This window comes from Cetorhinus maximus, chromosome 5 (genome assembly GCF_964194155.1).
Source record: "Cetorhinus maximus chromosome 5, sCetMax3.hap1.1, whole genome shotgun sequence".
Classification (NCBI taxonomy): Eukaryota; Metazoa; Chordata; class Chondrichthyes; order Lamniformes; family Cetorhinidae; genus Cetorhinus; species Cetorhinus maximus.
Window position 1 is genome coordinate 146,998,599 of NC_135883.1, and position 25,128 is coordinate 147,023,726.

Below are 25,128 nucleotides of genomic sequence, written 5' to 3' on the forward strand. Positions count from 1 at the left end.
GTCAACATTCCATTTGCCTTTCCTATTACCTGCTGAACTTGTATGCTAGCTTTTTCGGATTCATGCACAAGGACCCCCAAATCCTTCTGTGCTGCAGTTTTCTGCAGTCTTTCTCCATTTAAATAATATTCTGCTCCTCTATTCTTCCTGCCAAAGTGAATAACCTCACACTTTCCCACATTACATTCCATCTGCCAAGTTTTTTCCCACACTTAACCCTCACCACTTGCCTTCCCACCTATTTTTGTGTCATCCTCAAACTTGGCATTAGTACATTCACTTCCCTCTTCCAAGTTATGTATTAGTTAGCCAATCCTTTATCCGTGCTAATATACTACCCCCAATACCATGGGCTCTTACCTTATTAAGTAGCCTTACGTGCGGCACCTTATTGTACGTCTTTTGGAAATTCAACTATATTACATCTACTGGTTCCCCTTTATCTATACTGCTTGTTATCTCCTCAAAGAATTCTAATAAATTTGTCAGGCATTTTCCCTTCATGAAGCCATGCTGTCTTTGCTTGATTATATTATACATTTCCAAATTGGATAGATTTCAAACAGATCTAGCAACTCAAGACTGGGTATCTATGAGGCATTGTGGGCCACCATCAGGAACAGAATTGTACTCGAACACAATCTATAACTTCATGACCTGGCATATCTCCCACTCTACCATTACCATCAAACCAGGGGATCAACTCTGGCTCAATGAAGAGTGCAGGAGGGCATGTCAGGAGCAACACCAGGCATACCTAAAAATGAGGTGTCAACCTGGGGATGCTACAACACAGGACTACTTGCGTGCCAAACAGCATAAGCAGCAAGATAAGACAGAGCTAAGCAATCCCACAATCAACAGATCAGACCTAAGCTCCGCAGTCCTGCCACATCCGGTCGTGAATGGTGGTGGACAGTTAAACAACTCTGAGGAGAAGGAGGCTGCAGAAATATCCCCATCCTCAATGATGGAGGAGCCCAGCACATTAGTGCAAAAGATAAGGCTGAAAAATTTGCAACAATCTTCAGCCAGAAGTGCCAAGTGGATGATTCATCTCTGCCTCCTCAGGAGGTCCCCAGCATCACAGATGCTAGTCTTCAGCCAATTCAATTCACTCCATGTGATATCAAGAAACGGTTGAAAGCACTGGATACTGCAAAGGCTATGGGCCCTGACAATATTCCAGCTATAGTACTGAAGACTTGTGCTCCAGAACTTGCTGTGCCCCTAGCCAAGCTGTTCCAGTACAGCTACCATACTGGCATCTACTTATCTATGTGGAAAATTGCCCAGGTATGTCCCGTACACAGAAAGCAGGACAAATCCAACCAGACCAATATCAGTAAAGTAATGGAATGGGTCAACAATGCTATCAAGTGGCACTTGCTTAGCAATAACCTGCTCACTGATGACCAGTTTGTGTTCTGCCAGGGCCACTCAGTCGTGACCTCATTACAGCCTTGGTTCAAACATGGACAAAAGAGCTGAACTCCCGAGGCAAGGCTGCATTTAACCGAGTGTGGCATCAAGGAGCTATGGCAAAACTGGAATCAGGGGAAAAACTCTCCACTGGTTGGAGTCGTACCTAGCACAAAGGAAGATGGTTATGGTTGTTGGAGGTCGGTCATCTCAGTTCCAGGACATCACTGCAGGAATTCCTCAGCGTAGTCTCCTTGGCCCAACCAGCTTCAGCTGCTTTATCAATGACATTCCTTCCATCATAAGATAAGAAATGGGGATGTTCGCTGATGATTGTGAATGCTGCTGAACATTGTGTAACTCCTCAGATACTGAAGCAGTCCGTGTCCAAGTGCAGCATGACCTGGACAATATCCAGGCTTGGGCTGACAAGTGGCAAGTAACATTTGCGTCACACAAGTGCCAGGCAATGACCATCTCCAATAAGAGAGAATCTAACCATCACCCTTTGACATTCAATGGCATTATCATCACTGAAACCCCACTATCAATATCCTGGGGGTTAGCATTGACCAGAAACAGAACTGGACTAGCCATATAAATACTGTGGCTACAAGAGCAGGTCAGAGGCTAGGAATCCTGTGATGATAAACCCACCTCCTGACTCCTCAAAGCCTGTCCACCATCTGTAAGGCACAAATCAGAAGTGTGACGGAATACTCCCCACTTGCCTGGATGAGTGCAGCTCCCACTACACTCAAGAAGCTCAACATCATCCAGGACAAAGCAGCCCGCTTGATTGGCACCACACCCACAAACATTCACTCCCTCCACCACCGACACAGCAGCAGCAGTATGTATGATCTAGAAGAAGCACTGCAGGAATTCACCAAGGCCCCTTCGACAGTACCTTCCAAACCCATGACCACTGCCATCTTGAAGGACAAGGGCTGCAGATAGATGGGAACACCACCATCTGGAAGTTTCCCTCCAAGTCACCCACCGTCCAGACTTGGAAATGTATCGCCGTTCCTTCACTTCGCTGGGTCAAAATCCCTCCCTAACAGCTTTGTGGGTGTGCCTACACCACATGGACTGCAGCAGTTCAAGAAGGCAGCTCTTCACCACCACCTCAAGTGCAACTAGAGATGGGCAATAAATGCTGGCCCAGCCAGTGAAGCCCACATCCCATGAATGAATAAACAAAAAGCCAATCTCGCCCAAGGTTGCTTGGCCCTTCACCTGCTATCTGAAAGTGTGTTGTCCAATTACAGTAGTGGAAGCTCCTGTGTCTACTTCCATTTTTATTGGTTTTCCATTCACTTGTACTTTAACAAATATTGGCTCTGTCTTCCCAACTTTCATGTTAAACAATGAATAAATGTCAGAATTTGTTGTTTCAGGCTCTTGTACATTATAGATTTCATTGGGCTGCTTCTTTTGTTTGCAAGCCTGCTTAAATCTTTCTTTACACTGTCTCATTATATGTCCATTTCTGTGACAATAGTAGCATTCAACTTTTTTAAACTGCCAATCGCTAAAAACTGATTGTTTCCACCTGTATTAAAACTATTATCCAATTTCGCTGCTAAGTTACTTTTCTTTATCCTTTGGCTGTTTTCCACTTCTCGGCAGAGTCTCCCTTTATCACGCCACTTTTGGCTGACGGTTCTCACCTGATTTTGAGGATGGCGCCATTTTGCGCACCCTGTATTTCTTATGAATCTTTTACAGCACTTTCCATGGCCAGCGCTATCTCTAGCACCTTCTTGAAATCCAGATTCACTTCGGACAATAATCTTCTCTGAATAATGTCCTCTTTCACACCACACTCTAAACGATCTCTGAGCGTGTCGTTCAGAGTCCTACCGAACTCACAATGTTCCATTAGCTGCTTCAAACTTGCCACGTAGCATGCAGTTGTCTCACCCAGGGCTCTATTTCGTGAATTGAACCGGAACCTCTGCATCATGACTGAGGGCTTGGGTTGAAAATGTCCCTTCACGAGATCCACTAATTATACAAAATTCTTTGAATCTAGGGCACTGGGTGCCATCAAACTTCAAATCAAACTGTAGCTTTTGTTCCCACAAGTACTCAAGAGAATTGCTCATCTATTCTCTTCCCCTGTAATTTCATTCGCTTGAATATACTGAGACCAATTGTCCATTGCGAGCTCAAAAGGACCGATTCTCCCAAATTGTGGCATTCTGAGTAAATATATCTTCTGCTATTTTAATGGATTTTGATGCTCAGAATCGCTGGGCGAGCTCCAGTGATGATTTCAATTTAATTTGATTTCTGCTGTTTTATCCTCGTTGCTAGTTTGTTGTAGGGTGGCCAAGTCGCCTATTTATAATAGTTATTTTGCAGACAGCTTCTTAAGTAGAAACATTAAGTTTATTTACAATATACTCAGCAGCAACTACATGTGTGCTTTCAACTCCAACTCTAACTCTGCACTATGGAGGTAGCTCGCACTGCTAACACATTGGTTTACACAGATCATGTGATACATCACAGGACTATTCTTAAAGGTACAGTCCAACATTTAACAAGACCATAATTACTACACATGGCCATGCAAAATCAGCTCTGCTGGTCTCATGTGATACATCACAGGACTATTCTTAAAGGTACAGTCCAACATTTAACAAGACCATAATTACTACACATGGCCATGCAAAATCAGCTCTGCTGGTCTCATGTGATACATCACAGGACTATTCTTAAAGGTACAGTCCAACATTTAACAAGACAATAATTACTACACATGGTCATGCAAAATCAGCTCTGCTGGTCTGAAACACTATCTGCATGCTAAATAATTGGCATCCCAAACAGATTCTCTTTTCATAAATTAAGGATGAAACCAATCTCGAGAACAGAGAAAATGTTTTAAAGAAATCCTGAAAACTTCATTGAAAAAGGGGCAAATTGACATCGGTCCTTGGAAGGAACTTGCCACGAACCATACCATGTGGCAGTGCCTCATCCAACAAGTTGCAGCGCAGCCAGAAACTGACCGCATAAACTCTGCTGCAAAGAAGCAACGAAAGAGGAAGGCAAGAGAGCAGAACTCTGGTTTGAGGACCCCCTTCCTCAGAGCAACTCTTGTCCTCTCTGCCCAATGACCTGTGGCTCCAAGATTGACCTGCTGAGTCATCTGAGGACACACAAATCATGAATCCTGGTAGTCGTCACCCCCATTTTGAGGGACTGACGACAGCAATGACTAAACTTGATTGGCCAGTTGAACTGGCTGGGCACTCAGGCTAGACCAGATGCAAGTTTTGATGTGTTGGAGTTAAATGCAAGATGAAACATCCTAAAGTAGAGAATGTTTTAAGAGAAGATTTAAAAATCTTTTAAAAATTAAATCTGGAGAAATGCATTCACATATTCCCATCTTTTGTGACCCAAAGGACATGAAACTAGTCAGTTTTAGTTTCATAGTATTTCTGCTGGATGAGAATGGGAATTATTATTCTTTAGATTGGAAGGTTTAAGAAAATGAAAAGTATCTGAAGGGCATAGATCAGGTCACCTAGTTGCCTGGATGCTTGTTGTGGCCCTCCCCTACTATGGGGAAAAATCCCAGCAGTGGCTGGAGGAGGCCTTTAAGTGGCTATTAATTGGCTACTTAAGGGCCACAATTGGTCCATGGGTGAGCTCGACGCCTCCTCCGCAGGTAAAATACCTGAAGGGCAGGTGATAAGCCTGCCATGGCACCCAATTTTACATTCCTCCCCCGTCTGCCATCCTGATCCTGGGAGACCATAATACTATGCCAAATGTTTTAGCTCTGTAATCTTTCATCAGAACTGAAACATCGGCCTGGATTTTCACCAAATTGGGATGACTTGGGAGCCTTTTAAAAACGGCGGGCAGGTCCCGATTCCGGGATTCCCAATCCCTTTCCTGGGATTTCCAATTTTCAAAAGTGCCTTTCTAGAATGCAGGCTGGCTCGGGTTGCGAGCCCGCATCCTGCTGTCCTGACGCGGACAGCTCCATTGCTGGGATAGGCATGCCTTGGCCCTCAGTAATTTTTGTGGAATTGAGCCAGCTTTTCAAAGAGGCATCTCAGGGGTGTCATGAACCATAGTCTGTATGAGGGTGCCTTTTTAAAGGTTTATGCCTCCGCATGGAAGGCTATACCGCCCCCCCACCCCTTCTGGCCCCTCATGCTGCCCCCCATGCCAAACTATGGCATTTCTATGCCCATTCACCCACTATACAATGTATGGAGTTAATGAAGCTTATAGTGATAGTAGAATGTGTAGGAAAAATCTTTTTAAAAAAGTTATTAATTTATTACTTTCCACTTACTTACAAAAAAACCTCCTTGGACTACAAGCCCATAAAAGTCTCAATCATCCAGACCTTTTAAGCTTTCAATAGCAGAAATTGCAAGCTATTGAAACCTTTTAATCTTGTGTAAATAAACATTGTGTAATTGACAGAAGAGATCAGAGAACTAGAGCTGTCAATCAAGCAATGTTTCTCTTGGGCTCAGCTGTTTCAGCAGTATTATGGATGTCTCAGCTCTCAGCCAAGCCTCATTATGCATTCTGTGAATTGAGTTGGGGTATTTTACTGCCTTAAAGTTGCTATATAAATACAGGTTATTGGGTCTGTGTTTTCTGTATTTTTATTCATAATATTCCCAGTAGCTATGGAAGTTTGGGATCCTGGGGCTCCAATCTATAGTAAATTTTTGGCTAAAGTAAATTTGCGTGCAGTATTGATTGTATCCATCGGATGATTGGATTAAACACTGCTTAGTATCAAAATGGAATAGCTGATAACATTCTCACCTTTAACTCAGAACGTTGTGGGTCCAAGACAAGTGGCACAATCCAAGCACATAATCTGAGTTGATACTTTAGGGAATTACTGAGGGAATATGCATGTTGAAAGTGTATTATTAAATGGAGGCCCCATCGAGTGGATGTGAAATATCCTGTGACATTATTTAAAGAAGGGCAGAATGTTTCTCCAGTGTCCTGGCCAACATTCCTACCTTAGCTAATATCACAAATTAAATGGATTAATTGGTTATTCACCCCATTTGCAATTTGCAGATTGACTGCTGTACCTATATTTAAGTAATTCATTGGCTATGAATCAGTTTGGGACATTCTGAAAATGTGCTAATATAACATGTCCTTTTTTGCATTTTCAGCTTGGACTGACAATCGCCATTCGTTACAGCCACAGGTAAATCCAACAAATACTTTTGAATCTTTGTTTACATGGAGAAGGGGCAAAAAAAAAAATCAGATTTCTTAAAATTGTGGTTTATGTTCTGGAGATGAAAAGGGGAAGTACAAACTGTGCTTTGCTGACTCATTCCTTCCATGTATTAAATTTTAGCTGTTGCTCAATATAATGGCCTTCATTTTTATTGCACGCAATAAATTTACATGACAGGGCAAAGCATGTGTCTGCATTTGCAGGTTCAGAAACCACCGTGGCTAATTTCCTGGCATCCCCAGAAACCCCCTGACAGAGAGTGCGTAGCTCCCCATTGCACCCCTCCCACCCAACTTTTACCACCTACACAAGAAAGATCCACTTCCTCGTGGGTGGTTGTGTAACTCCACAAGAACTGAACCTTGCAAATAGCTTATGATTTTTTTCATGTACAGAAGAGTGCTATAATTGCACTGCAAAACATAAGGTAGTGTAGAAATTTTTAAATAGAAAGTTAAAAGGGATAATCCTATCATAAGGGAGGCAAAATGCCTAAACTGGTAGCAAACTACAGACATGTTTTTAAATGCCTGGCCATCCTTGCCTTCATATTCAAGCTATGTTGCAAACTTTAAAATGGCTTGTTTTGAGGGAGCAATTTGTTATAATGCTGGATAACTAATGCGGTGATGGATGTCTTTCTGCATGAATCAATAAATTTGGCATTACAGAATATTACAATGATATGGAGCTGGAATTTGTAATGTACTTCAACTGAGCCTGCCAGCAGCATTTTGGTCAACTGTCTTTGTATTTTTAATGAATTCACTTCTTAAATGATTTTGGTATCAAAATTTGATGGGGAGGTTGAGGGGCGCACAGAGGAGGTGACAGAATATTAAGATGGTCATAGTGGTCAGAAACAAAAACAGAATTACCTGGAAAAACTCAGCAGGTCTGGCACCATCGGCGGAGAAGAAAAGAGTTGACGTTTCGAGTCCTCGTGACCCTTCAGGTTCTGCTCTGTTGAAGGGTCATGAGGACTCGAAACGTCAACTCTTTTCTTCTCCGCCGATGCTGCCAGACCTGCTGAGTTTTTCCAGGTAATTCTGTTTTTGTTTTGGATTTCCAGCATCCGCAGTAGTTTTTTGTTTTTATAATAGTGGTCAGAAAGCTGTTTTCTTACCCTGTGACATCCTATAAACACACCTTCCAATTTTTCTCACTCTTTTTTTACTTGTATTTTTATCCTTTCTGAATTTTTCCCCTCATCCCATGTCAATATTCATGGGACATTTGAGAAGCAGCTTGAGATTACTTCACCCAGCAAAAGCTATGGGCTTGATAACATCCTGTCTGTAGTATTGAAGACATGTTCACCCAAGCTAGTCTCTCCCCAAGTTTTAGTGGAGCAGCTTATGATGCTGGCATCCACCTGACAGTGTAGAAAATTGCATATATATTTCCTATCCACAAAAAAACAGAAAATTCTGCCACTTACTGCCCTATCGGTCCCTTCCCAACCACCAGAAAAGTAATGAAAGGAATCATTAGTACCAACAGGGGACACATAATCATTAATAACTTGTTCAGCAATGCCCAGTTCGCATTCTGTCAAAATCACTTAGCTCTAGACTCATCACAGCCTTGATCCAAACATGGACACTTGAGATAAATGCCAGAGGGTATGTCAGAGTGGTTGTATGTCACATCAAGACATCAAGGTAGCAGTTAGCTGACCAAAACTCCAAGGAGATTTACTTCAGAAAACCAAGGTCAATGGAGTTCCAAGAGAAAATATTCCTGTAGCTGGGGTCATACCTGACTAAAGAAAGATGGCTGTGGTTGTAGTTACCATTGAATATTACTGCAGGTGTTTTTTAGGCAAGTGTCCTCAGCTGCTTCTTCAATGATCTATCCTCTAACATAAAGTCTGAGTGGGGTGGCTCACTGGCAATTCCACAGTGTTCAACTTCATTCACAACTCCTGCTATAATGAAACAGTCCAAGAAAGCTCATAGCAGGACCAGGTTTGCCTTGAAAAGGGCATGAAACATTCATACCAACAAGTGCCTTGGTCCAGTGTTGATGCTATTCAACCCACAATCCAGGGGCTGTGTTCAAAACCCAAAATGGCAAGTTGTGAAATTGAATTCATTAAATCTGGTAATTGATGAGCAAAGAAAATGACCATGGAAAGCTGCTGGTTTTTCAGAAGAGGAAACTGCCATACATTGGCCAATACTTGAATCCAGCTCGATACTGTGGTTGTTCTTAGTGCCCTTGGGTCAATGGGGGTGGACAATTGACTTGCGAGTGTCACCTAATATTTAATATTAAAAGAAGTGAATAAGAGAGAGCCTGGCCATCTCCTCCTGATCTTCAGTGGCACCACAGTCACCAAGTTCCTGCCATCAAGATGTTGACTTTATCAATTGGAATGAACTTAAATCAATGCTACTGAGTACAAGAACAGGGTAGAGGCAGGCATTGTGCAATAAGTGGTTCGTGTCCGAGCCTTTAAAGCTTTCTCACTATCAAGTCAGGTATGTGATGGAACTACTTGCCTCAATGAGTAAAGCTGCACCAACCAGCCAACAGAGGGGATGGTGGCACAGTGGTATTTAGGGGAGGTGGTGGTGTAGTGGTATTGTCACTGGACTGGTAATCCAGAGACCCAGGGTAATGCTCTGGGGACCCAGGTTCGAATCCCACCACAGCAGATAGTGCTGGACTTAAAAGTCTAATGATGACCATGAAACCATTGTCAATTGTCATTAAAAAAAAATCTATCTGGTTCACTAATGTCCTTTAGAGAAGGAAATCTGCTCTCCTACATGTGACTCCAGACCCACAGAAATATGGTTGACCCTTAAAAATGCCCTCTGAACATGGGCAATTAGGGATGGGCAATAAATGTTGGCCTAGCCAGCGACCAAATAAAAAAAAACGCGGTAATGTGACTTGACTGGTAATCCAAAGGTCCAGGCTAATGTGAGGGGACATGGGTTCAAATCCCACCATGGCAGCTGGTGAAATTTAAATTTGGTTAATAAATCTGGAATGTAAAAAAGCTAGGCTCAGTTATGGAGACCATGACAACTATCATCGATTGTTGTAAAAGCCCATCTGGTTCACTAATGTCCTCTAGGGAAGGAAATTTGCCATCCTTACCTGGTCTGAGCGACATCTGACTCTAGACCCACAGCAATGTGGTTGATTCATTACTGGCCACTGCAGTAGGATATGATAAAGAGGATACACACCAAAACTGACCAAGGTTACTTCAACAGCATCTTCCTACCCTGCAATCACTAACTGGACAAGAGCAGTGATGGTATGGAATGTTAAGTCAGACTGCATCCATATATATTGCTGTTCTTACATCATCACTGGATCAATATTCTGGAATGGTCCAAATTACCCTATTGTAGAAAGAAAGACTTTCATTTATGTAGTGCCTTTCATGACTTCAAAACACCCAAAGCAAGTACTTTGAACTGTAGTCACTGTTGCAATGTAATAAATCTGGCAGCCAATTTGTGAGGTGTCACAAGCAGCAATGTGATAATGACCAGAAATTCTGTGGTGCTAATAAATATTGGCCAGGATTCTGGGGATAGCTCCTTTCCTTAAAATAGTGCCATGGGATCTTTGATGTCCACCTGATCGAACAGGCGGGGGACCATGTTTAATTTCTCATCCAAAAGACAGCACCTTAGTCATTGCAGTATTCCCTCAGTACTGAAGTGTCAGCTCGGATTTTTGCATTCAAATCTATGGAGTGAGATTTGAACCCACAATCTTCTGACTCAGGCAAGAGTGCTAACATTGAAGCACAGCTGACATTGTGGGAACACTATTGCTCCAAGGACTCCAGATTCAGGCTAGGCCCAACACCAAGTTCTTGGTGTAACTAGAAATGGGCAATCAATCCAGCCTTATCAGCATCACGCATACCCAGAGAACAGTTTTTATATTTAAGATCATAGCTCCTCCTCCTCTAATGTACATTGGGACACCTTGCAACTTGTAAGGCACTTTTTAAAATGTAACTCCTTAAGTGTCTGCATTAGGTAAGTTTATCTTTTTCTATGGCCTGCACCTGCAAATCAGGTCTGCTACCTCTTGGTGTCCACTTGTGCACCTATTGGCTCTCCAGGCTTGAACTCCTCAATCTCACCTTTCCATGTTGTTTAGTCCTGCTCTGCTCCTCTTGATTTTTTCCTACTTCTAGTATCTACAGCATGCCTCTATTGTTACTCCACCTTGTTATTTGCTACTTCTCTGCTTGATCACGCTTGTTGTCTCCTTACTTTTGCTCTGCTCCAAACCGTATCTACTGTCACTGAGGCACCTGCTGGTAACTATCCTGGAGTAGCAACCCCAACTGCCTCATCTCTCTTTCCTGACACATCACATTGTTTTCTGGGGATTAATTTCTCCATCTTCTTCCTATTCTATTGCTCCCCCTCTTTCCTCTGACAGTGGACCAAAGTCACCTTGCCCAACGTTCCGCCATGTTCAGAGCCCAAGCTGTTGTGGATCTCATCTGTATGATGCATGTTAACCTGCTCCTTACTCTACCAGCAACTTATTCTCAATTGAATAACAACTTGTGTCTAAGTGCCTCTAACGTTGAAGAACTCCCAAAGAGCTTCATAGAAGTGTAATCAGGCAAAAATAGATTCGGAGCAAAGGAAGATAGTGGGAGGGATGACTAACAGTTTGATATAACCTCTCCTCTCATCATTGGCACCAACTTTGTGCTCACCTCTTGGTGAACTCCTTATTCAAATCCATTCTCTCTGGTTTTCATCCTTCGCACAACACAAAGGCTACCTTTATGTTGTATCCTTTGTAACTGTAGCTCCTTTGCATTTGCTTCATTTTCAAAAGCCTCTCCAAAATTATGTCCCTAGTATTTTGGGATAGAATTGCTAGTTAAAAGTGCAACCTAAGTGTAAGTTGCATTTTTTTTCTTGTTTGTTGGTGCTTGTTTTTATTGTGTTTAGATGTACAAATACATTGACTGAAATTAGCTGGTCCAAGTCTTGCGCCAAATAATGACCAAATGTGAACCTTAATTCACTATGGTAAATAGTTTCCTCGTGGTGTAAGAAGACATGACTGAAGTAGAACACTGCATTTTAGACTGCTTGCTGTGGAAAATATTTCATGTGGCAACAGGGTGCATAATCCACCTACGGCTTTGTTGCTCGTGGGTTTTGAGGTAATTCCCTCGTAAAATATTTTCCACATTCAACAGCCTATTTTTTGATTAACCTATGTACATTTTGGGTGCGTGTTAGTGAAAAGTATCTCAATGTGTTGCACCCTTGGTTTGTCCAGATCAAAAACCTCTTTTTAAAAGAAAAATAATTCCATTTAATTAATAAAGGGTCCAGAGTAAGTAGGTACATTTATCTTGGCATTTTCTTGTATTGCATGCGAGAATTTATTGCGGATTTTGCTGCTGTTCCTAACTTTATGATCTGAAAGTTTGCATTTGTATTTATCACTTCATTTACAATAACAAAATGATCCCACACGTTCTCCCAGACACAAGGTGTTGCAGCTAATCTTTAACGAGGTGAGAGATTTGTTTGCTGAGAGATGATACAGATAAAGTTGCTTTTGACAATTTTGACTTTTAATTGTTCAATTTTGTTTTTCTGGGCTCCAGATGTGTATTTCCTTTCTAAAATGACCTTTTGAAAGGCAATCAGAGACTAAATATAGATTTTTCATGTTCTGTCTCATCACTCTGCATGCAAGTTTCATCACTGTTAATTTTTGCTTTCAATTTAAAGGATACCTCCTGACTGGCAGTGAAATCTTTACTAAGCAGCTGCCACAAAGTCACAAGTGAGTCTTGGTCTGCTGAATGAGTAGAAATGGAGGGGTCAGCCTTGGCTCAGGGGTAGCATTCTTGCCTCTGAGATAGGAGGTCTTAGATTTGATGCACACACCAGGCCTTGAGAACATAATCTAGGTTGACACTATGGAAGGATTTCCTTAGCTATAGGTAGTAAGTGATTCAGGAGAATTGTGTGTCAGAGTTTCCCCTGCTATAGACAAGAGGGAAATAGCTCAATAGTTTCCACAGCATGATTTATCTCCCTTCTTGAAGATAGTTACAATTTTTGCATCCCTGATTCATCGACTTGACTAGAGCATTTGACTTGGTAAATCGTGAGGCTCTGTGGACTGTGCTCCAAAGATTTTTTTGTCGAAGAAAATACATCACATTCCTGCAATTGCCTGATGATGCTTTGGCTGCAACTGTCTTGAGTGGAAGATCTGAAACCGATGTCTTCAAAATCCAGACCAAGTGAAGCAAGGTTGTATGTAATAGCCCCCATAATATTTACAATCTACCTGTCAGTGGCTACTCACCTTGTCAAAGATCAACTGCTCTCTGTTGTCAGTATTAAATACCATCTAGATGGAAAACTCTTTAACCTAAGTCACCTTCGTGCCAAAACTAAATTGGCCTCCACAAATATACAAGTTCTATGGTTTGTGGATGACTGCACATTGTTGCCCACTCTGCACCAGATTTGCAAGTCATCCTCGATCTCTCCAATTCTGCATACAAGAAACTCGGCCTGTCCTTGAATGTTGCCAAAGCAAAATTCATATATCAACCAGCATTTGGTCAACTAAATATTCTACCCTCCCATATATGTTGAAGGAGAATCTCTGCAATATGTTGACTACTTCCCATACTGTGGCAACCGTCTCTCTCAAAGGTCCACCATCGATGAGCAGATCCGACATCAGATCAACTGTGCCAGGTCAGCCTTTACAAACTGATTGTTTGACAGCAAAGACCTCTGCAAGTCAACAAAAGTCTTTAGCATACAGAACGGTTGTCATCACCACGCTTCTGTACTGCAGTGAGACCTGAACTGTGTATCAGTGGCACATAAGAGTGCTGGAGAAATTTCCATCGACAACGTCTCCGCCACATCCTCCAGATTCAATGGGAGGACCATTGAGCAAATGCTAATGTCCTTCTTGAAGCCAGCACCACAAGCATTCAGCAAAACTCTTGCAAAATCAACTTCAGTGGACTGGACGCTGCATCCAGATGGCCAAAAACTGTCCCCCCACCCACCCCAATCAGATTTTGTTTTCTCAACTGTCAAATGGCCAATGTTTCGGGAGAGGACAAACAAAATGTTTCAAAGACGCTCTGAAGTACAGCATTGACATTAATGACTGGGAGGAACTTGTTACCAGTCGTTCAGAAATGGCGGCAACTTGTCCATCAGGGGAGTTGAAGGTTAAAGTGGGTAGACAGGAAAGCAAGGTTGAGACCACAATCAGATCAGCCACGGGTAGTGGAGATGAAAACAAGGTTGTTCAGTGTGTGAAAGGCAAGATACAGTAAATGTTGGAAATCTCTTCAAGCATTCTAATATATTGCAGATGCTTGAAATCTTTGTTCAGTGTGCAGTTGGCTGTAATAATGGAGAGATATGGTGTAAGAGAGAGAATCTTTACCAGACCAATAGCCTATTCTCATTGATTTTTCTTGTGGTATACTTATGCCACATGTTAATACATGTAGCTTTCTGTTAAATAATGTTCGATACGTCAAATTTCTCCTACATGTAGTGAGAAAATAAACTTTTTTCCACTTGGGTGGAAGCAGCTTAGCTGAGTTCCTCTGGCTAAAAACCTTCTCAAGAAAGAGAGATTTCATTGAAAACCTGTTGTCTATATTATAAATAGGTAAAGTCGTGTCTGGTCCATCAATGAGCCTGCAATATTGTAACTAATTTCCAGTCATCCTTTACATTTAAAACAAATATATAAAAATATAAACACATGCACGCAGTGCTGATTACTGAACTCATCGGTCTTCAGTGTCTGGTTAAGCTTTATTCTTTCCACGAGCACACAGCATGTTGGAACATATGAGCATTGGATTATGGTGAATTCCTATTTTTATTAAGACACTTGCACAAAAATTTGTTTGGGCCCCATTCTGTGCCGAGATGGATGTCACGAAAGATGATTGTTCCCTTTGTTGGCCGTGCCATTCTACACAGAGCGAGCAATTTTCTATCTGGAAGATCAGCAGTGATAGGCAAATGTGGACAATTTTCCATCAGATCCTGGCTTGAATATTGTTCTAACAATCACTAGTGCTAAACTCCCATGATTTATTACTGGAAACGCAAGAAGGGCTATTTACATCAGAAGTCCATTTCCAAAATACCAGGAGTGAAGCTTCATAGAATACTTTTGCTGCTGTAGGGCTGACTCCCCAAACCCATTGCTTAGAACTAGTGGAGAAGTCTCCAAAATAAATAAGCAGCATTAAGTGCTCCTGTTATAAGATCACTCATCAGAAAGTTTCCACACCTGCCCATTGTATGTAGAATACAAATACAAAATTAGGCAACCTTTGAACTTGGGTTACTCAGACAGGTGTTATGGGTTTGAGAAATTTACAATTTACCTCTTGAAACCAAGAACAGTTTCTCCAAACTTTTCTGGCTCTTGGCCATCGCTGAGGTTTCTACCCTCATCACATTTGTGTCTACTTGTAACCTGTTTTTATTTGACCAAACAAAAGAAGGTGTACCTTCAGAAGTATCTGTGATTTCATTTAGAGAACCTGTTAATATAGTAGTATCAACAGCCTGTGTGTGCATTTGTCCTGTTCTCATGTAGACTGGCTTAGAAATGTAGATTGAGCATGTTCTCCCGAAATTGGTGAAATATTTTCAATTATTTTTTGCTGTCAGGTCCAATTTTAACTATTCCCCAGAACTTCATCCCTCTCCTCCCTTCCTTTTCCCCTTCCTGATTCCTCAGCAAGTTTATCCAATGAGCAGTTGAGCCATTCATATAAGAAATGCATTGGGATTAATCCCCTTTCAGAGCTTTGTTAACTAATCTCTGGCAGGGTGGCAATAGGTACACCATAATTTGCCTCAGTGCCACTGAGTTGGATGGTGGATCAGCCAAGGCTCCTGTTTCTGCTACTATCCAGTGATCTAACCTCTTCTGCTGGAGGTGCACATGTGCATATATCAAGTGAGGACAGGGTGCGCTTGGCTGATGCATACTGGTGAGTCTCACCAATGAAGGGTCACCACTTGGGTGAGATCTGGAGGGGGTGTGGAGGCGGTCGGTGTGCATGTTGCTTTCCCCCAATAAGTGGTAAATGCCTTCAGGAGTAGAGGAGTACAAGCACTGGAGAGGAAAACAAAATATTTGACAAGTTTTGCCACGTTATCCGAGGATCGTCCTGAACCATCATCAGATAGTGTGAATGCAAATTTCAAAGACAGCTAGGTGCTCATGTAATGGTCATGCTAATTGAAACACATATGTTTATTTAATTAAAATATATCTGAAGGGTGCACACTCCAAACAGAAAACCCCCCATTAGTTAAGAACATTTAGTTTCCACTTGGGTACTGTGTGGGTGGTGTGACAAACAAAAGCTGAGGCAACCTTTGATGTAGACTGTAAGCTTTAGCACCTTCCTTCTGTTGCTGGGGAATTTTTTTTTTCTTCCATTAACAACTTATTTCCTCCACAATTCTACGTTTTCCCTAACTATATCTGGGGGTGCCCAAAGGGCTCTGCTAACTGACCTTTTAGTCTGGTACATTTTTAAAATAAATACTGTTTATATTTGGTTTATTTCTAAACCTTTGAGAAGCTTTCCTCCCATAGATCTTCCACGTGGGATTATCACATTTTGACAAAACAGGAATAGGGGTGAGGCATAGGAACGGGATTCTGTTTCTTTTCCTCTCTCATGTTTTATTAACTTTTTTTACATGGTTTTTTAGAACTCAATATGGACAAAATTTCTAAACTGTTAAAGTCATTTACTTAGCATTTGCTACAAAAGGAGGGAGGAAAGCAAGTTGTCATGTTACTATCAAAATTGGTTTTTGCACACCACAAGACAAAGGAAGTAAAGACTTGTCCATGTCTATTTTGCTCAAACTCTATTTGAAATGTCAATATAATCTTTTATGAAGATCTCGTGGAAAAGTTAACAATGACTGAAGAAGTCAAGTTCTATTTTAATTGCATGGGATCTTTTTGCCCCACATTTTGGACCTTTCATTTTGTGATTCCGCCCATTCATCTATGAAAGCCACTGACCTTACCTTTAGGTACTTAGCAGTCGTAGAAGTTTGCTGGCCTCTTTATTTCATGGGAGGGACTGTATTGGTCACCTTGCCATGAATAGGTGAGGGCCACAAGCGTGTGTGTAGAAAGAATACATATGTGCATGGAGTGCTTTAATTGAACTGGATTTTATTTAGCTTTTAATAATAAGTAAAAGGCTTGAAACTGTTGACTTCAAAACCAGAAATGTGTGAAGACCCTATTCCCATGTGGCACACTATACCAAGAGAGGCAGCAAAGACAAGTGAGTTGTCATCGTCTGAAACTGATCTGTGACTGCCTCTTCTTAGCACTTGGCTTGGAATAGACTAGAGTTTAGTAGAAAACTCTCAGTTTTTGGGATTCCCCACCTTGCCTTGCACTTTCATGCCACATGTTTTTACTACTGTGCTTTACCTGATCATTTACAAATGAAAAACAAATGCCACTTTGCGATTGGGTGCGAGACTGTATGTTGATGCATTCAACAGGCTGGAGTTGGTGCTGAAACTCCATACCTCCAAATGGTGGAATTACCAGTCAGTGAGATTTAATTGTGTCTATTGAGTGTTCAGAAGAATAGTGAAAATATATTCGCTCATTGGATGGGCTCAAGCTAGCATTTGTTGTTTGTCTAGTGACTAAAAAGTGCCTATTTGGCTGGGGAGGGTGAAGAGTTAGATGGGGTATCACTGCACAAGTGAGTTTTTTCCAAGGTCACCCACATCACCCTAAAAGATTGGAACTGAGTCAGCTTTTTGTGGCAGATTTGGTAATCCAGTACCTGGGCTATGCAAGTTGGCAGTACTCCATGTAAATGATTGATGTCAAGCTCTCTGGTCAATGAGATGTGGACACTCAACTCCAAATAACTGTATATTAAAGTCCTGACGGGTATGGCGATGCTAGCTGGATAAGCAGCGAGAAGCTCAGCAGTGCTGGGAATCTGCAGTGGCTTGAACTAGTCAAACTCCAGCAGAACCTTTGCATACCCCTGGGTATTCCTGAGCCTTGGCTGTTGCTGACCAATTCCCAAGTTCACTGATTTGGAAGTGAGGTGTGCACCTATAGGGGAGTGTCTGTGCGCCCCACATCAGACAAATAAGCACTCCAGCAATGTAGATTTCTTAGTTTCTTGGTTTGGGGACTCTTGAGCATTGTCGATGGTTGAGTCGAGCACCCAGCTAAGACTTTTTTTTAAAGAAGCCTTAAAGTGCAGCACTTCACACTATGGACCCTTTAGATACAAGAATTTATCCAACAGTAAGGCTCATCATTAAAATATAATTCGTCGATCAGTCAATCAGACTGAATATGCATAACTTCCTAACATGTCTTTATAGTAGCGTTCAAAAATTCGCATTAGTGTCCAGCTCAAATTAACACCAGGCAAAGAGAAATTTTAAAAAGGAGAGAACATTCATTCCTTACGAAGGTTAAATTGACTGGTAAATAATTTTTGTCTCTTGATGGACCAATCAAGATGGGAACTTTTCCACAGCTACGGGATATTAAGAGAAAATTATTTAACCTTAAGATATAGATCTTACTGCAGGTTTGGTGTGATTTGATTTGTCTTTTATATTGTGATTGAGATTTGTTTAGTGGTTCAGTATATAATTTGCTGGTAGAAATGCATTTTGCATAAAGCCTAAAGAACCCAGTTTGTTGTGAAAGTAAATTTCCCACCTCTACTGTTTGAAGCTCTAGCAGGGTTTCATCTCATAAGTGTCTTGCTTTGCTGTTCAATGCAAGTATGAGATTAAACTATCTCAACGCCAGTCCCCAGGTTATTTATCAACTGGCACACGCTGTCCTTACTGAATATGCCTATCAAACCTCTTAACAAACAAGAGAACCTAAATCGGGTGTTTCAAATATAATCCAACGCTGGCAGAGTTTGCCCAATTCTCATGTCTCTGCCCAACAACTAACATTAACCATAATTGATGTAACTTTGTGTTCCTAAATTTGGCCAAAAGATTTATGGAATGAAATTCCAGGGCCACACTGGTGCAGCCTGTGACGGAACTGTAACCTTGCCCTGGAGTTTCTGTCCAGTCTTATGGTGGAGGGGTGTGAGAACAGGAATCTTTGTTCAGCCAGAGAAAGGCCATTGACGAAGAAGTGGTGGGGTTTCATGTTCCAGACCTCCTGAGATGTATGACAGCTATACTCCTGACCTTATCAGGAGTGGTCAATGAGGGGGCCACCTTGGGAGTTCAGGTCAGGAACATTGTCTTGAGCCCAATAACTTTTCTTGGCAGTAATTATTTTAAGCACCTTCCTTACAAAGAGGAATATGGGGCCTGAGTCATTTTTTGAGGAGTGGGGCTATTCCTCCCTGACCTTAACCCTAAACTTTGTTCCAACCTGCTAGTCATCAGCTGGTCTTTCCAACCTCACTATGACAGGCATCCATAATGTGCCCTAGTGGAATTGGTGCCTGGCATTCCAGTTGTCATGAAGGTGCTTCCACTCCCTATCCCTCCTGGGAAAATCATCTGAAGTTAAGGAAGGAAGCTCCCAATGGATGCAATCCTGGAATAAGTGCAAGGATCTGTTGAATTTTGGCCACCATATCTTTAAGACATAAGTAGGTTTTGTTAATGTATATATTGGGTGACAACTTTGAGTTTTTCTTAATTTTTTGTTCAAGGTAATGATACTGAGCATTATGGAAATGTACATAATAGGCAAATGTAGCCCATCAGGCTTATTTCAAAATTTGAAAAATACTAAACACTACTCATTCTCATACTTCTCAGTCTCTCTGCCAAGCAACTGAAATGTGATATGTTCTGGTAATGATTATAGTTTTCAGAAAGCAAAAGCTTCTGCCTTCAACAACTTCCTCTTTGACTAATATTTCTCCCTCAACCAATACTGCCAACATTATCTTAAATTGTCATTCATCTCATTTACTGTTTGTAGGACCTTGCTGTGCCTAAATTGGCTGCCAGATTTTACTACATAACAAGAAAGATTGCACTTCAAACGTAATTCAGTGGCTCTGACATCATGAGGATGTGAAGAATGTAGCTTCCTTTATAATTTCGATCTCTCTCTCCCTCTCTCTGCCTCTTTTCTTTCCTTTTCACAGGATTTGTAATAATCCATAACAGTTGGCTAAGTACTCAAATCGCATGACAGTAACTGATGAGTGTTTCTACAGGATCTGTACAGGGCCCTCAACCATTAATCAACGTATTCACGACTTGGAAAACCCAATAGAGAGTCATATATCCAAGTTTGCTAATTACACAAAGATTGGTGATGAAGTGGTGCAGGTGGAAGCATAAAATTACAGAGAGAATTTCAAAGCTAAAATGAGCAGGCAAAACCATTGCAAGTAGAATTCAGTGCAGGTAAATGAGATCATAAAAGGATAGATCAGAATATTATTTAAAAGTTCCAAAGCTGGGAATGTGGAGAAAGAAAAAGACTTAACATAGTGCTTTTCATGACTTCATGATGTTCCTAAGTGCTTTACAGCCAATGAAGTACTTTTGAAATGTAGTCACTCTTGCAATGCAGAAAACGCAGCCCACAGTTTGCTCTCGGCTGGGCCCACAAACAACAGTGTGATAATGACCAGATAATCTGCTTTTGTGATATTGACTGAGGGAGGACACCAAGGATAGCTCCCCTGCTCTTCTTTGAAATAAGGCTATGCTATCTTTTACATCCACCTGAACAGCAGACGCTGTGCTCAAGCCCTGGAGTGGGACTTCAACCGGAACCTTGAGATTCAGAAGCGAGATGTGCTATCAGCTGAGCCGTGGCTGACAAAGGGGTTGATGGTAGCAGATTTGAACAGGGGTAGGAGTGGACTGTACCTGAGGGAAGGGAGCAATTAACTATATCAATTAACGTGGAGCCTTGTAAGTGAATTTGGTCAACAGTTTAGTTGGAACAGGATCGAGGGCACAGGAAGTGGGTCTCATTGACAAAATAGGGTCAGAGAGAGCCTCACCGGAGATGAGAGAAAGATGCGAGTTCGGGGGAAGTGAGCAATGGGGAATTTTTGGGAAAGTTTGCCCCAAAGGGCTGAAGGGGAAGGGAGCAAAGTGACAGAGGCACCAGAAAAGATGGTCTCTCTCTTTGTAACTTAAAAGCCCAAGAAGTCCTCGAACTTGCTGTTGGAGGTGAGGGTGTGGGAGGCAGAGGAAGGTGGTTTAAGAAAATTGTTTGAAGTAGAGAAGGTTAGAAGGTAAGCACAGTAATTGGGGTCACCTTTAGATAAGAAGGTAATCACAGTCACATCTGTGTAAGTACTGTCACTTTCATTTAATTTTGTGACCCAGACCAGCTGATGTTTCAGTTTGTTATATGACTGGATTGTCTCTTGGATACTACGTTAAACAGAACAGTAATTTACCTGTTCCAGTGGCTCTGTAGAGTATTGAAGACCTTGTGGCAGTACTTGGAAAACATCTCCCAGCAGGCCCCTTCCTCAGCTAATATCACCAAACGACGAGCAAGTTAAATGGTTATTCCATTGCTGTTCTGAGTGTTGGTTTATGCAGCAACGAGCGTAACTCAAAGTGAGTCATGTATGTGAAGCATTTGGAGATGTGACAAGGTGCAAGTAGTTTTAAAGCTTCATTTGATTATAAAATCAATATATTGTTTCAGATTCTAATCCCAAACCAGACTCTGCAATGCAATCACTGAATGTTTGCTCAATTAGTTTAAACCATTGAGCACTAATTGTTACTCTGCACCACGGGAGTACAGTTGAATAAGCTTGAGATAGCCAGTACTTTTATAGAACAATTTTGATTCTGAAGCAGTTATTGCAATTTTATTTTAAACTTTGTTGTACATGAAAAAAAAAAGCAAAATGGCAGAGACCCGTGCAGGTGTGGAGTCTTGTGGTGTAGAGCTACAGTTGTCATTTGTCTTACAGGTTGCTGCTAGCCACATATGTTTTGAATTCTCAGGGCCCCGTAAACCATACAGCAACTAAGAGAGGATGTTTATAACCAAATACAAGAGTTCAAAGTCATTGTCTAATTCTTTAGGGATATTTGCACATTTTTCCATTGACTATTTTATAACCGTGTAGCAAAAAAAAAATCATTTTAAGACTAAACTTTTCATTGGGTGCAAACTCTTATCTTTATAGCAAATCTGCAAGATTTATAATCGTGTTGAAAGGCTGGAAATATTTTATGGTCCATTAACTTGCATGCAGGATTTAAAAAGATTTTGCTTTATGTAAAACTGCAGTGATGGCTCATTGTGTGAACACGTTGCAAGGTTCCATACTAACCCGCACAGCATGTCCCCAGTTCAAATCTTTAGTTTGTGCTCAATTAGTTTGTGATCCGAACCAGGACTGTAATGAAGTCCAGTGACTGGCCTCGGGACAGGGAGGGTCCACAGGGGCTGGTCATATCCACCAATTGCAGCTGGAAACTGTGAATATTCATCGAGGAAGAGATCTTAAATAGCTGTAAACCTACCTTCTTCCCCACTCTCAACAAAATTTAAGTGGCCCAGCTGACATTTTTAAAATAGTCGATAGCTTAGCCCATCTACACAGTGATACACTTGACTCAATGAGCAAGATTCTCGCTGTCCTTCCACTATACAGTGAAACACAACCAAGAGAGTAGGTTTGGACAAATTCATTGGAAAAGGAAGACTCTGTTGTGCTACCATTTCCTGTCTGGTCATATGATACTGCCATTGACAGGGCCACATGCAAGAAAAGGTGTCACTGCCTGTAGGAAAGAACTAGGGGCTGGGGTAGGGGGGAGGTTGGGAGTGAAACCTCCCCTAGGTCTATAAAGAAACTATATGTAACCACTGAAATTGATTGTGGTTTTTTATAGTAATAGTAAGAAATAGGAGTGAGTATTTTTATGGTAATATGTACTTCTGCCCAGTATGCTCTAGATATTAGGTAAGAAATTTGGTTTTATATGCAAGGTATAACTCCAGCCAGTGGGTGGTTATCCCCCAGATTTTACCAGGGCTGCTTGATGCCACCCCCCTGTCAAATGCTGCCTTAATGCCAGAGGCAGTCACTCCCATCTCATAGACTTATGGTCTTATGGACTCATGGGCGTTTACAGCACAGGATGAGGCCATTCGGCCCACCGTGTCCGTGCCGGTCAACAAAGATCTGACTACACTAATCCCATTTTCCAGCGCTTGACCCATAGCCCTGGAGGCTATGGCAACGCAAGTGAATATCTAAATACTTCTTAAATGTTACGTGAGTTTCTGACTCAACCACCCTTTCAGGCAGTGAGTTCTGGACTCCCAAATTTCTCTTCAACCCCCTTCTTAGCCTTCTACCTCTTACCTTAAATCTATGCCTCCTGGTTATTAACCCCTCTACTAATGGAAAAAGTGCCTTCCTATCTACCCTATCTATGCCCCTCATAATCTTATATACCTCTATCCGGTCCCCTCTCAACCTTCGCTGCTCCAAGGAAAACAACCCCAGCCTTTCCAGTCTTTCCTCATAGCTCAGACCCTCCAGCCCAAGCAGTATCCTGGTAAATTTCCTCTGCAACCTCACCAGTCTCTGGATTTCAGCTTTGTTGTCCATGTGTGAACCATGTTGGCTGTAATGGGATCTGGAGCTGAATGGCCCTGGTGGAACCCAAACTGAGCATTGGTGAGCAGGTCATTGGTGAGTAACTGCTGCCTAATATCAGTCAACAACATTTTCTATTACTTTGCTGATGATTTGAGAGTAGGCTGATGGAGGCGGCAATTCACTGGGTTGGATTTGTCCTGCTTTTTGCGAAAAGGACATACCTGAGCAATTTTCCACTTAGGATCATAGAATGATTACAGCACAGAAGGGAGGCTATTTCGCCCGTCACGTCCGATGCCTGTTCTCTGCAAGAGCAATTCAGAAAGTCCCACTCCCCTACCTTTTGCCCGTAGTGATTGCAAATTTTCTTTCTACAGATAGTTATCTGATTTTCCTTTGAAAGTCACGATTGAAGCGGCCTCCACCAGACTCTTAGGCAGTGCATTCCAGATCCTAACCACTCGCTGCATCAAAAAGGTTTTCCTGATGTCACCTTTGGTTCTTTTGCCATTCAGTTTAAATCGGTGTCCCCTGGTTCTTGACCCTCCCGCCAATGGAAACAGTTTTTCCCTTCTACTCTGTCCAGTTTTTGAACGCCTGTATCAATTTTCCTCTCAACCTTCTCTTCTCTCAAGAGTACAGCCTCCGATTCTCCAATCTTTCCACGTAACTTAAGTCCCTCATCTCTGGAACCATTCTCATAAATCTTTTCTGCACCCTCTCCAATGCCTTCACATCCTTCCTAAAGCACAGTGCCCAGAATTGGACACAATATTTCAGTTGAGGCTGAACCAGTGTTTTATAAAGATTCATCATAACTCCCTTGCTTTAGTAATCTCTGCCTCTATTTATAAAGCCTAGGATCCTGTAGGCCTTACTAACCACTTTCTCAACCAGTCCTGTCACCTTCAATGATATTTGTATGTATACCCACAGGTCTCTCTGTTCCTGCACCCCCTTTAGATTTGTATCCTCTATTTTCTATTGCCTCTCCTCGTTTTTCCTTCCAAACTATATCACTTTACATTTCCCTTCATTAAATATCATTCCGCCATCCTGTGACCTCTTGAAGTCTAGCACTATCCTCCTCACAGTTTACAATATTTTCAAGTTTTGTATCATCAAATTTTTTAATTGTTGTAGCTATGCTGGAAGAGCTTGGCTAGAGACATAGCTAGTTCTGGAGAACAAGCTTTTAACTGCTCCATCAGGGTGTTGTGCAGGCCTATAACCTTTGCTTTATCCATTATGTACAGCCATTTCTCAATATCATGTGGAGTGAATTTAATTGGCTTAAGACTGGCATCTGTAATTATGAAGACCTCAGGAAGATGTCAAGATGAGCCATGCATTCGGCACTTACTGGTTGAGGATGGTTGTAAATGTTTCAGCCTTGCCATGCACTGGGCTCCACCATCATTGAAGATGGCGATGTTCTTGGAGCCTCTTCCTCCTGTTTAGTTGTTCGATTGTCTTCCATCGTTCATGACAGGACTGATTATGATGTAGATGAAGATGAAGCACTGATATTAGTCAGTCATGTGCTAGGCACTCTGAGCAGCAGATTGGCAACTCTGAGAGATGTGCCTTCTCTGTAACCCACCTTGCACATACTGTAAATAAACTAGTTTTAAGTAATTACCCTAGCCTGCCTACAGTTCCTCTTCGCGAGAGTTCAGGCCTAGCATGTTCTACAACATGGTAGCAGCGTTGGTGGCACCAATCTAGACGACAGTTGGTGCCACATGACATGGTCCACGATGACAATGATCCCTGGTCGGGCTGACACCTTGTCTGT

At 41.8% G+C, this 25,128-nt stretch overlaps 1 protein-coding gene across 2 annotated transcripts in view; it reads left to right on the forward strand.

Moving 5' to 3' along the window:
- Positions 1-25,128, forward strand: part of acoxl (acyl-CoA oxidase-like) — a 418,282-nt gene that overhangs the window by 89,537 nt on the left and 303,617 nt on the right. For both annotated transcript variants that reach the window (XM_078542642.1, XM_078542643.1), the window contains one exon: positions 6,609-6,643. In XM_078542642.1, coding sequence (XP_078398768.1) covers positions 6,609-6,643 — 35 coding nt within the window. The remainder of the gene's footprint in view (positions 1-6,608; positions 6,644-25,128) is intronic.